Raw genomic sequence first — 14,276 nt, forward strand, 5'->3', positions numbered from 1 at the left:
GTTTTTCACTTTTTTACAAAAAATACTGACAAAAATTATGCACAATCTTGAAATCATGGCCATTTTTTTGCAGCTTCTTCCAGCTGATTTCAAACTGTCTCTGCAGAGACGTCGTCCTGAATCACCTCAGCAGCAGGAAGATGCTGATAAAACAGGAACTCAGCGAGCGTCTGGCAGCAGCAGCGCCACGGCGTCTATTTACAGAACGCTGAGCATCGGGTCGAGGCTCCGAGGCCTTCAGTGCTCCGTAACGCCTGTTTCAGGTTAAAACACGTCGTGGAGCAGGTCTGGGTGTGTAATGTGAGCAGACAGGTCAGAAGCTGCAGCGCGCTGACGGTGATGCCGTTTGGCAAAGTGTGACAGCGAGAGACGATCAGACGAAGACGCGAGTTGCTGTTTGTGTCGGTGGGCGTCGAGCGTCTCCTATTATTAACCCGTTTATCGGCACAAACAAGCAGCAGAACGTAAAGATTCAGAAGAATTATTAGAAAATCCACCTGCAGCCATTTGGTGATGAAGCTTTAAGCTGCCGGATGACGGAGGTTCAGTCGTTCAGTCGCTATAATGAGACCTGAAGCTTCCAGGTTCAGTAAAAAGTCTGTAGAACACTTTAAATATTAATAAAGTATGAAAGGTTTGTGATTGAAATCTCCTGTTTTAAATGTCAACATGTCTTTTTGAGCACAAACAAAATAATTCTCTTGTTGTTTAAACAACACGAGAATTGTTTAAGAGCTTCTGCTAATTTAAGACTTCTAAAGCTAAGCTAAGCTAAGCTAAGCTAATCGGCGCCATCATTTGGTGCAAATTTTCAGTCAGTTTACACAAATTTGGAGTAATTTTAAACATCTTTTGAGGAATTTTAGCAGATTTTGCACTATTTTGGACCTATTACGAGTCAAATTGGTCTCGTTTGGGGAAGTTTTATGTAATTTTGATCAATTTATGAGCAATTTCCAAAAAGTTTCCAGTAATTTTCTACAAATTTGAGACACTCTGAATAACTTTTAGACTCGACTGACTCTCTTTAGACACGTTCTAAGTCAGTTTGGACGAACGTTGAGCCCCTGTGAACCAGTTTCAGGTCTCTTTCAGGTCTACATCGTTCGTACCTGAGAGCCGCCACCACGTTCTCCACGGCCTCCTGAAGCACGGTCCTGACCGACAGGTCCGACGGTCCGACGGCCACTGACAGCAGCTGTCCAATCAGATCCAGAGGCTGCCCGTCCGTCGCCATGGTGACGGCCAGCCGGCAAACCCCGGCCCTGTCGGATCGGGACAGATCGTAGAGTCGACCGTAGCGGCGGTGCTGCTCCTGGAACAGAAACCAGACGGCAGTTCATCAGACACATAATAAAGGAAACAGGCGCCGAATAAAGCAGCCGGGAAGAAGACGGGACTCAAAAAGAGACGACGGCAGGGAAAGGAGAGAATAAAATATGTGACAGAAAATATGTATCTGTGGTGGAGGAGGTCTGGAGAATCCGCCTCCAGGACGAGTCTTCGAAAACCTAAAACCAGACTTCAATACAGACAGGAGCAGATGGAGTTAGTCAACAAGATGTGAGTCGTTTTAAACAAGTTTCAGGCAAGTTTTCAGGAATTTTTGACGTGTTACGAAGGAAAGTTGAACAAGTGTGGACCATTTCAAGTAATTTAGGACACGTTTATGATATTAAAAAAACAAAACAACTTTGTACAAGTATGAGACATTTTTGACAAGTTTTGGACAAAAGAGGTCAGTTTATTTTTTGTTATTTTAGACTAATTTAAATCATGATTGGACAAGTTTGAACCATTTGAGCTAAATTCTGATGACTTTTGTCTCATCCTGGACGTCTTCAGTCATTTCCGGTTATCATTAAACCATTATGGACATGTTTTTTGGGACCTTGGCCTATTTCTTGACATTTTTAGCAAAGTTTGAGTCATATCAGTCACATTTACATTATTTGGGACACGTTTGAGTCACATTTTAAAATAGTTCTTTTGATATTAATGAAGCCTTTTGGATATTCTTTAGGAATTCTGGAAAACTTTGTGCGAAGTTTGAGGATGATTTGGATGATTTTTGAGTCTTTCCTATTTCACAAATTTGTGCCAAGCAATTTTCTGAGCAATTTTGCCAAACTTTTCAGTAATTTTCCACAAATTTTAAGTAATTATGGAAACCTTTGATGCATTTTGGACAGTATTTGAGAAATCTGGGACACACTTTGAGGGAGTTTGGACAGAATTTCAGATATTCTAGACACACTGCGTCACTGCTGACACGTTTTGGAAAAGTTTGTCTAACATCTGAGACGCATTTAGAGTCTTCATGGACCAGTTTCCAGCCACGTTGGAGACGTCTGATGCCTTATCTGGCCTCTCCTGCCTCTTTTATCGTTTTCATCATCTCCAAGGAGACAATCTCTTCCTGCAGCAGGCGCCACATGACGGAGGAACAGCGCTGGTGGCTCTGCAGCGCTGCCTGTAATGTAGTTGTGCTTCAGACAGATGAAACTGGGGCTAAACATTATTAACTCTGGGTCAGAAATGACCAGTTTTCTGTCTCGTAGCAACGCTGGGCTCGGCCGTGGCTGCAGCGCCACGTCGCCTCTGAACACAGGTGACAGCGTGACTTCGCCTAATGAGATTCAGGAGCGTCCGGCGAGGCTCGTATTTACATCACCGCCCCACGGAGCTGAAAGGAACTAACACACGACATGTACACAAACACGACGAGTACACGCAGCAGCCATCTGCACGTCCAGCTGAAGGTGACCTCAGGACGCGCTGATCAGGCCGTGAACAGAAACCAACGGGTTCTGGAGGTTTGGAGGTTTGTGTTTTAACCAACAAAACTAAAAGGAATCCATCGANTATGTGTGTGTGTGTCTGTTGTGTATGTTGGAGGCCATTTTTCACAAAGCCAGAAAGGAAAGTGTAAAAGAAAAAAAGAGAAAGGTGATTTCCCCTGACTCGACTGCACTCTGCTGCTGCTGCTGCTGCTGCTGGGACTGTATCTGCACACCAACACACACGTGCAGCACATGCACGGCTGCAACATACAAATGATCCTGCAGAAGGCAGGAGATGCGACGCAGCGTTTTTCTTGATTGCGTCGTCGCCGCCTGACTTCCCTCCTCAGAAGGCAGAGCGGCTCTGACAGATACAAAGGACGGCCATTAGCGCCGGGCTCAGGTACGCCTGCTGCCGCCGCCGGAGGCTGCGACGCGCCGAAAACACCGGCGCCTCATTCATAGCTGCCACACACACACACACACAACGCAGACGCACAACAGACACACAACAGGGCCGCTGCATGGAGGCAGAGTCACAGGCAGGAACGCTGAGTGGCACGTTCAAGGAAAAGAGAAGCTCCATGAATACACAATGTTCACACACACACACACACATGGCTGGTGTGTGTGTGTGTGTGTGTGTGTGTGTGTGTGTGCAGAGTGAGAGCTGGAGGGGAACAGCTGTATCAGGCTGCATTAATTATAAAAAGATAATGAATCAGAGAAAAAAGGGGAAGAACGTGTGCATGTGTTCATTAGTGACGGAGTGTGTGTGTGTGTGTGTGTGTGTGTGTGTGTTCATTAGTGACAGTGTGTGTGCGCGCACGTGCACGAGGCCTCCTCCGGCGTGCACGTGGGTGCAGGTGCCATTTATCTGCAGCGTGCACCATTGAGCAGCCGTGAAAAAGCAGGAAATGAGGCAGAATGTAATGAAGGTGATTGGAGCGCCTTCATCTGACCAATCAGAGGCTCCGACGATATCCGGGCCTGACAGAGACGCTCACCCATTGGTCCGTCAGGATCCACAACCAGAGAGACGGACACTCGGACACATGTTGAGGGATTCTGGACCGTTTGCACGTTATTTTTGGACCATTTTTAAATTGATTTGGACACATTTTGGAGAATGTTTCAGGCGTTTAAGACAATTTTTGAGTATTTTTTGACACATTTATTGTTGTTTTGGACCATTTTTTACTCATCTCGGACCATTTTTGACTAATTTGGACCATTTCTAACTCATCTTGGACAATTTTTGACTCAGTCTGGACCATTTTTTACTCATCTTGGACCATTTCTGACTCATTCCGGACCATTTTTGACTCANCATCTTTGTGTAACTTTACTTCGTACTGTTTTTAGGCATTTGAGTCACTTTGGCCTATTTTTATTTTTTTGGTCATTTTGGATGAATTTGCATCATTTGAGAAATTTAAATTTATCTATTTTTTGACAAGTTTGAGCCATTTTGGACAATTTTTAAATCATTATTTACAAGTTTTGAAGCATTTCACAGATATTCTCATATTTAAAATTTTTTTTTAGACATTTTGGGAAATTTTGAATTATTCATTGGCTTGTTTTAAAATATTTGACAGATTTTATAATTATTATGATTATTTTTTAAAAATTTTGGCCAAATTTTAAATCACTATTTCGTCATTCTAAAGTGTCTGACAGATTTCCCAATGTTTTTTTAAACATTTTTTTAGGGATTTTGACATTTTTTAAAGCGTTTTGTAAATCTTAATCTCTAACTTCATACAGGTTTGACGCATTTGAGTCATTTTGGTCTTTTTATTTCTTGTCATTTTGGACGAATGTCACGCAAAGCAAGTAAGAAAATAAAGGGTTTAAATAATATAATGGATATAATATAAATGGTCAAATTCACAGGTAAGAAGGTAGAATTCTGAAATTGAAAACCAAAACTATGACAAAAAGTCAAAATGATGAAATGAACATTATAGAATTATAAAATAAAAAGCTGCAATTATGAAATATAGTTAAAAATACGAATAATTCTGAGATAAAGAGTCAAACTTATTAAATAAAAAGTCAAAAATATAATAAAAAATCTGAATTATGAGACAAAAAGTCAAATTCATGATAGAAAGTCTAAATTTTAACTAATTTAATGTTGTTTTTTTGTTTTAAACAGCTTATTTTTGTTGAATTTTTAAATAAATAAAGTGAGTTTGGTGAATTATTCCGGTTTTAAGCTCAGATGTGCTGATTTTTCGACTCAGCATTCAGTGACTGTCTGGAGGTTGAATCTTTGTGTTTTTACACTTCTGGCTGATAAACGGTGTCATTCTGGAGACTATTTTATTAAACACAGTGTGACTTGTGAAACTGGCCGTCAGGTTTTGGGTTCGGAGGCTCAGTCGTTTGGTGAGTCTCGTCCAGGGAGCTGCTGTACCTGCTGGCTGTCTCTGAGCGACTGGATGAAGCTGTGACTCAGGCTGTCCAGGTGAGCCTGGGACTGCTGCAGGTGAGTCAGAGCCTCGTCAAACGTCATCCCCGCCGGGTCGGAGGCGTCCTGCTCCGCGCCGCCGTCCCTCCTCCGGCTCTTCTCGGCCAGCTGTCGCAGGGCTTTGGTGGCTCGTTTTATCACCTCCGACCTCGTCTGGACGCTCAGCTGGAGGCGGGAAGCAGAAGAGAGACGAGGAGGAGGTTGGAAAAGTTAAAACTTTACATGAAGGTCAGTTCAGACAGGAGTCAGAAACATGCTGCTGCATCAGATTGACTTCATCACTGGAGCCAAAGAACAAGTTCTACAAAACATTTCAGTTGGATTTCAAGAATTTCATATTTTTCTATTTGGATTTTGTTTTATTTTTACCACATCATCGTAGCTGGAAGCCATTTTCAGGGTTCAATACCTCCAGAAACAAAACTCCCACAGCCATGAAGTTCACAGCAGCTTTCTTTACTAAATGAATAAATAAATAAATGTGGTTTTTAACACAGAACAGTTTCCATCAGACTGTAATGATCGAACAGGTCCAGCAGAGAGAAGAGATTCTCATTTATTGGCTCTTAAAAATGGCACAAAGTCTATCCATGGATGGGTCCATGGTTCTACTAGAATCCAGTCTCTGGTCACATTTCACCAACTGTTGAGGCTCTAACATCAGGAGAACCTGATGTGGTGAAGTTGGACCAGACAAGGTTCCACTTTTTGATTAGTTTGACTTCAAACTGATCTAACAGGACTTAAAATTTGTCCAAAATTGCTTAAATTTGTCTAAATTGACTCAAAATGACCCAAAATAAGATTAAAAACTGTCAAAAATGCCTTCAACGTGTCGACAATGATTCCAGTTTGTCACAAAATGCCAATAATGAATGATTATTCAAGCCTGAAAACAGAAGTTCTTCTTCTTGAAAGAACCTGTTTGCTGAGGTTCTCGGAGCACCATTCATGTTGACTAAAGGAACCGAGTGTGAAGGTTCTTTGAGGCGCCTTCAGGAAATCTGTAAAGAACCATTTGAAGGAATGATTGTTTAAATAAACAGTTGTTGCTGAAGTTCCACTCATGGTGTCTAAAGGAACCATTTCTTCGTGGTTCTTTGAGGCACCATTGGGGTAGAACTGTTTGACGAGATGGTTCTTTAAACAACCGTTTGAAGGAACCGCTCTTTAAAATGTCGTTTTGAGGTCATTTTACCATTTTTCGATGGTTCCTTGAGGCACCTTTGGGCGATTTTTTAAAAAACCGTTTGACAAAATGACTCTCTTGTAAAAACGGTTCCTCTGTGGCAGCAGCTGTACTCGTCAGACTGAACCAGAACCGCTCTCTGCTGGACCTGGAGCGTCACTGAGCTCCTCGACAAACGCACAGGGTTCCTCTGAAGTGTGAGAACGTGTTCCCCACAGATCCAGGTACCATCGGGTTTGAAAGGAGGCTGGAGCCGAGCAAAGAGGCGACCTGAGATCAATACTTCAGAGGCAGCCGACGCTCTGCTTCCCTTCAAAACACACCTCCAGCAGGAGGCTGGCCGAGTCCCAGTCGGATCAATCTGTGCCGGAGCGAAAGGTCAGAGGAACCGAGCAGCCAGAACCGACAAGATTCTCCCTTTGAGGGTTCAAACAGGACAGAAAAAAGGGAAGCGGAGAGTCTTCCTGAGAGGTAATCTGCATGTAAAAGGCCACAGAGGGAAAACAGAGCCTGCTGGGAATCGGAGTTTAATTGGCTCTGAAGCGGCGAATCGGAGGCATGAAAACGGAAAAAAATGGAAGTAGTGCAGCGCGACGGCGGCGGGAAGGCGGCGTGGAGAGAGAAAGAGGAGCAGTGGGTTACTATTGATAAGGTGCACCGAGGCACTTTAAGTCGACTGCAGGACAATTTTTCACAGCGCTGTAATTACGAGGCTGACGTTTCTGGTGGAATTTCATAATTTCTTTTATAAATCATGACTGGCGAGCGCTCGGAGGCAGCGGGGAGCGACGTGGACGGAATAATGCGTTTGAAATTAGGAGAGGTTCGTCCAAAAAAAAAAGAAAACCGAGCCGGAGGCGAGAGAGAGAACTGAGACAGTTTGATGTAGTGATTGAAAATCCCCACAATCCTTTTCTCTGACACAATGAGAGCCGCTGGAAGCAACCGCCTTCTGAGCCGAAATTACAAACTGTCGGCCGGCGCAGAGTAAAAATAAAGCTCCGCTCTGACAGCGCTGATTCATACCGAGAAAAAAATCAGACAAATCTGCACAAACGTCCTCCAAACCTGAACCGAACAACCAGAACCTCCTCCAGAACATCTGGTTCTGTATCTGCAGCACCTTTATCTACTGACCAGAGTTCTACCTTCACACTGTGAATGTTCCAGAGTTCCAGGTCCTTGAAGTCCACAGAGGAGGGTCCAGATTCATCACTTTAATGGACTTTTTCCATCATTTCTGAGCCTCAGAACTTCATCAGTACAGCAGATAGACACATGATGACATTTAGGAGGAAGAACACATCTGAGTTCTGGTAGAACCTGACACCAGATGGTTCTGAGGAGGTTCTGGAAGAACTTCATCAGGACAGCAGACAGACACATGACATTTAGGAGGAGGAACACATCTTCTCTCCTAATTTTGGACACATTCTGAGACATTCTGGACAGATTTTAAGTCATTTCAAACAGTATTTTTTTTTGTCATTTTAGAACATTTTAAATCATTCTGTAGAAGCTTTGTGTCATTTTGGAAATAATTTTAAGCCAATTTGAAGTTGCTGAGTCATTCTAAACAGATTTTAAGGGATTTTAAGCAGCATTTTTGTCATTTTAGTGAAAATTTTAAATCATTCTGTTCAAGCTTCACGTCATCTTGGACTTATTTTGATTAGTTTGTACAAATTTTATGTAATTGTGTCATTTTGGAAAGAATTGAGCCATTATGGAGTTTTTGATTAATTCTAAACAGATTTTAATTGATTTTAAACACCTTTTAGGATTTTCTGACTAATTTTGGATATATTTTAAATAATTTTCTATTTCAAAACTTTTTTTTTTTTTTTTTGAGTTTTACTTTAACAAACACAACAACAAACGATGTCCCAGACGGCTGTACAACCCACCACCCAGAGGAAAAGTCGAAATAAATAACACAAAAATAAGGATCACTTAAATAATTTTGTGCCATTTTGGAGATTTTGGAATTATTCCTGACAAGCACCGTGTGTATGGAACANATTTTGTGCCATTTTGGAGATTTTGGAATTATTCCTGACAAGCACCGTGTGTATGGAACACTTTTAAGTGATTTTAAACGTCTTTTAGGATTTTCTGAGTCATTGTGGATGTGTGTGGACACTTCTGAGTTATTCTGGACATATCTGAAGTGATTTTTGTCATTTTGGACAATGTTTTGAGTTAATTTGGAAAAACTTTAAGACATTCTGGACATTTGTTGTCTGTTTCAAAATGTTTAAAATCATTTAAAACATTTTCAGAGAGACTCAATTTTTTTCCCCAAAAGGACTCAAATTCGTCTCAGAACAGAAACCTGCAGCTACATGAACTTCCTCCGCTGGCTTCGCTAAATATTCTGAAGTTCCTGCAGACAAAGAACCAGCTGGTTCTTCTGGACCGACTCGTCCTACCTGCTCGGCTGCGTCCGGTGAGAAGGTGATGCTGTCCAGGAAGTGGACGGCGTCGGCAGGAAGCAGCCGGTCCAGGTATTTGGCGCAGGTGTCGTAGGCGTGCAGGAAGTCCTGCTCGCTGAGCGGCGCCCTCTTCAGCAGCTGAGGGTCGCCCTTCCAGAAGAGCTTCTGCAGCCAGACGGCGTGGACGGCGCTGGAGGTTAGCGTGGCTCCGCCGGCGCCGGGCCGAGGCAGCCGATTGGCCAGTTTGGAGACGGACAGGACGTTCTGACTGGTCAGGACCGGCTCCAGCGCGGCGAGCGGGTCGGAGGACTCGTCAGTCAGCTTCCGGTAGTTCAGACCTGCAGGGACGGAGGAGAAATGACAACATGAGGACGATAACGACGACCCAGCTGCTGATCCTCCTCTTTAGCTGTTGGACCTAAAACAGCACCGACAGGCGGCCATATTTAAATATTCAGAACTTAAATCCTCTGAGTCCCAAAACCCACCAGCAGGTTGAAGAAGTGCGTCTTTAAAACAGAAAAATCTCCCAAATGACAGCATTCATCAGCCACAAGTCAGAAAGAATCAGTTAATGTTTAAACTAAATCTCCAAAAATAAACAGTTTGCTGAAATTAGATTATGTAAAAAACGCATCGAAGAAGTCACGACTGGTTCAGACCCACAGTCCTGTGTCATGTTGCATCTCATTTTTGTCAATTTGTGCCTTTTATTGTCACGTTTTGTGTTGTTTTTGTCAGTTTGTGTTTCATTTTTGTCATTTTATGTTTAATTTTTTTGTAATTTTGTGTAATTTTGTGCCTTTTTTGTTGCGTTTTGTGTTGTTTTTGTCAATTTATGTCTCATATTTGTCATTTTATGTTTCTTTTTTTTGTAATTTTGTGTAATTTTGTGCCTTTTGTTGTCGCGTTTTGTGTTGTTTTTGTCAGTTTGTGTCTCATTTGTGTTGCTGTTGTGGTGAAACATCTTCCTACTGATGAGCAGAGCAGATTACTGTGATTACACTCAACACATTGTCGCTCTACTACTAATGTGTCTCCCTGTGACTTCCTCTTCTTCTTCCTCAGAGTGATATTTCCATTTGAACACAGTTGGTTGGACTCGTCTCAGACGGCGCCGGTTGTTTCCGGATCAGACTCCAGGATGTGTTGCAGGAGCTGTGGGAGCAGAGCAGCGCTGCACGGAGCCGTTTTACATTCACAGCGCTGATCTTGTTGTATTCAGCGTTTACTTGTTTACTCTCCACGGCGGGTTGTAGTCGTGAGAAGCGCTGCAGCGTTGCGTCGTGTTCTCTGAAGCCTCGCGTGTTCTACTTGTGTGTTTACATGCGGCGAGCATGCAGGAGGCGGTTTGATGTGCACACCGTGTTCAATATTCCATCACAGAGAAAAGCTCAGGAGACGCTAAAGAGCCGACAACAAAAGGCTTCGCGTGGAAGCGCTGCTGTCTGGTGGCGTCGCAGCCGCCAGACGCATTACTGTGGCAACAGGGCGGCAGTCTGGCCTCTAAATATTTAACGTGGAGGCTCAGCGCACGAACCAGGCGGAGAGCAGCGACATGTGCAGCGTTTAGATGGGCTGCACCAGGACGGAGCTGCAGCTTTGTCTCACTGTGGACACGTCTGAAGCTTTTGGACTCATTGTAAACAAACGTGGATCATTTTGAGCAGATTTAAAGTCGCTTTTAGGAGGTTTCTCACATTCTGGACACATTTAGAGTCACTTTGATCAAGTGTTAGTTTAGAAAAATGCTGAGAAACCTGAAAACAGTGGATCAAAAACGACTCAACGCTTCCAATATTACATAAAATTGTCCCAAATATCTCAAAATTACTTTTCTATTTTCTCATTTCGGACCAATTTTGAGTGATTTTCGACACGTTTGAGGCATTTTTACACGTTCTGACTCGCTGTAGACAAATATGGAGTCATTTTGGGCAGATTTAGTCACTTTTAGGAGGTTGATCACATTCTGGACACATTTAGAGTCACTTTGATCAAGTGTTATAAAAATGTTGATAAACCTGTAAACAGTTGATCAATATTTACTAAAATGATCAAAATTTGTCTAAAAAATTCCCTTATCTTGTCCAACATTGAGCAAAATTGTCCCCAAAAAGGGGTAAAACTTCTGCACTCTGAACTTCACGCTGTAGAAACTGAGCTGAAGTCTGACTTTAAATGTGCCCACAATGACTGGAAGTGTTTTTAAAACTCAATCAAAGTCACTGAAAATGTGTCCAAAGTGAATCCATTTGTCTAAAATGATCCACGTTTGTCTCTAAATTAATCAAACTTTGTCAAAAATGCCTCAAACTCATCCAACTTTAAGCAAAATTGTCCCACATAACGCAAAATAATTGTGTTATTTACTCATTTTTGACCAATTCTGAATCATTTTCAACAGGTTTGAGGCGTTTTATATAATTATTTAGTTATTTGTGGTAATTTTTCATCATCTTGGACAACGTTATGACAAAGTCTGACTCATTGTAGACACATATGAGTCATCTTGGGTTGTTTTGTGCAGGTTTTAGCTCCTGTTGGACAAATGTGAACCATTTTAGACAGATTTCAGATTAATTAGGACACATATGAGTCATTTAACTCAATAATAACTCACATCCAGAAGTCCATCAGATGACTGAAAATGGGTCCAAAATGACTCAACATTTATATAAACTGGCAAAAATTTGATTGGATGACGCAGAATTTGTCAAAAAGTTCTTAAATTTTGGACATTTTGAACAAACTGTTGGTTATTTTGGACACGTTTTGATGTTTTGTAGACAAACAGACTCCTTTTGAGGGACTTTCAGCAAATTTTAAGTCACTTTTCGACGTGACGGACAAAGTTTGAGTAACCTTCGACGGGTTTGAGGCGTTTTACATGAATGCGTTCATGTTGCACCAATAAATTTGAGTTATTTGGTAAATTTTGCAGAATTTTAAAGCATTGTTGACAATTTTGATCCACTGTAGTCACATGTGGAGTCATTTTCTGAAGCTTTAGAGGCTTTTGTTTCAGCAGAAAACAACCAGGCTCCAGATGTTTCGCTGTTTGTTGGTTTGTGATTCATTCGGACTAATCAAGCTGCAGGTTGAGTCTCTCTGAGGAACTCGACCGCCCGTCTGCTGATGACTTTATATCTGAGGAGCAGCTCAGACTTCGGTCCAGCAGGTTTTCTCTGGTCGCTGCGGCGCCGTGAAGTCCGACAGGACGAAGCTAACAGGCTGCCGTCAGCGTGACACACAGCGTGAACGTCTGCTGGCTTCAGCCTGAGAGAACACCGAGTTCTGAGGCGCTAATGTCACGAATCCTCGTCTGAGAGGACGAGACGCACCGACGCTGCTGCCGGCTTCCACTCAGGAGGTGAAACGAAAAGTTCTGAAGCGAGTCGAGGTCACGAAGGCACGAGGTTTAGCAGAACCAGAGTCAGGAGTCAGAGGGGACGTTGGACTGAGACCACCGGACACACTTTGGTTGATTCACTCACAGTTTGAATTTATAAAAACTAATTTTAGACTCATTTTGCATCAGTTTAGTCATTTTTAAAAAATACTTTGGACTCATGTTCAGTCATTTCCAACAGCTTTGAGTCATTCTGGGAAGTTTGTGACCAATTGGGGCGAATTTTAAGTCATTTTGGACGAATCTGGAGGGATTTTTGATTTATTTTCAACACGGTTTGTGTTGTTTTGGACAAATTTGAGGCATTTTGGACATCCTCCATCAATCAGTTTTTGTTATTTTGGATCATTTTCAAGTCTGTTGGAAAACATTTGAGCCATTTTATCAGTTTATAAAAAAAATTAGAAGATTTTTATTTTATTTTGCAGAAGTTTTGAGTCAGTTTGAAAAGATTTTCTGTCATTTTTATCAACTTTTAGTCATTTTGGATCATTTTCAAGTCATTTCAAAAATAAAAACTGAGTCATTTTCATAGTTTTTATCATCTGATATGCACCGGTTGATATATATCTTCAGAAATCATGTAAATATGTGCAGCTGCTCTGCTCCAATCATTTCAGGATAAATTAAAAAGAGATGCAAAACCACTACAAAAAAAACACAAAAGGACGTAAACACACGAAGAAAAGAAGTAAAGTCCCCACAAAAACATAAAATAATGAAAACAAAGACACGTAAACACATGAAGAAAAGACGCAAACACACGAAAACAAATGATGCAAACACGATGTGAATAACTAAAATGCCAACAAAAGCGCAAACACAGGAAGACAAGATGCAAAGTCACCACAGAAAGGTTTGCATCTCCACAGAACACACAAACACAAGATAGAAGGACACGACGTGGCCACAAAGACATGAAACAAGTGGAAAAAGATAATAAAACGGGCAAAAGTCCAACAAAAAGAGATAAAAAGACACAAAAACCTGCAAACAGCAGATGAAGACGTGAAATCAGCACAAACAGACTCGATATCAGCGGCTCACATCGCCGTGTTTTAGAGAAATCCTCTGAATGTTCGGCCGCTTTGATCAGTTCAGGATAAATAATCAGCTTCCAGTGATTTAATCTGCTGCTGATAACAGCTGCTGCTGTTGCTTTATGGCTCATCTGAACTAATAAATCTGCAGGTGGGATCAGTCGGCGCTCTGAGGAGCATCTAGAACGTCCACAGAGGATTTATTCACAGCGTCTGTGTGATCCAGGATCCTCTTCTGTCGAGCTGCTGATAAACCCAAAGTAAAGTTCAGCCGCAAGTGAATCCACTTATTTTATGTAAAACTGAACTTTGAGGTGTGTGTGTGTGTGTGTGTGTGTGTGTGTGTGTTAAACAGAGACATGTGTCAGCGGTAAAAGCTGCGACGCCGCGAGCAGCAGAAGGAGGAAGTGAGGCGTGAAAGCGCAGCTGACACCCGCCGACCTTTCCTGAACTTCGGCGAGCGGAGACGCCACCTTCGCCCGGACGCAGCAAAGTTTCTGCTCTTCAGCCGGCGGCGGTGACACCACGCAGCCTGCCGCAGATCCCGCCACGCTGCCACTCAGCACTGCAGCTAGACAAAGACGTCGGCGCCTCGTTTAGGGGGAAATATTCACCGCTTTGACCGCTTTAACCTTTCAGATGTAGAGATATTAAAACCAAGGACCAGAATAGAGATTAAATCTGGTACGTGGAGGTCCAGAAGGGAAGCGTTTCATCTGTTTCCTCACAGTGAAGTACGCACAAACAACAGAAAAGATGAAAAAATACCTCAAAAAGATGCAACATGACAGCTAAAGAACACAAACAGGCCGTAAAAAAGATGAAAAATCTCCAGAAAGGCTAAAAATCAACACAAAAAGACACAAAATCGAAACGAAAGTGTGCGAAAAAACATGAAAATATGCAAAATCAACACAAAAAGATGCGACATCAAAGTA

The 14,276-nt window shown here is 42.3% G+C and overlaps 1 protein-coding gene across 1 annotated transcript in view; it reads right to left on the reverse strand.

The window, feature by feature from the left end:
- The window catches only part of nbas (NBAS subunit of NRZ tethering complex), a 232,923-nt gene that overhangs the window by 61,093 nt on the left and 157,554 nt on the right, over nucleotides 1–14,276 (reverse strand). The window contains exons 40-42 of the mRNA XM_008286182.1: nucleotides 8,884–9,224; nucleotides 5,209–5,427; nucleotides 1,113–1,315 (exon numbers count right to left, since the gene is read on the reverse strand). Of these exons, the coding sequence (XP_008284404.1) occupies nucleotides 1,113–1,315; nucleotides 5,209–5,427; nucleotides 8,884–9,224 (763 nt within the window). The remainder of the gene's footprint in view (nucleotides 1–1,112; nucleotides 1,316–5,208; nucleotides 5,428–8,883; nucleotides 9,225–14,276) is intronic.

This window comes from Stegastes partitus, unplaced genomic scaffold, assembly GCF_000690725.1.
Source record: "Stegastes partitus isolate 25-593 unplaced genomic scaffold, Stegastes_partitus-1.0.2 Scaffold439, whole genome shotgun sequence".
Lineage (NCBI taxonomy): Eukaryota > Metazoa > Chordata > Actinopteri > Pomacentridae > Stegastes > Stegastes partitus.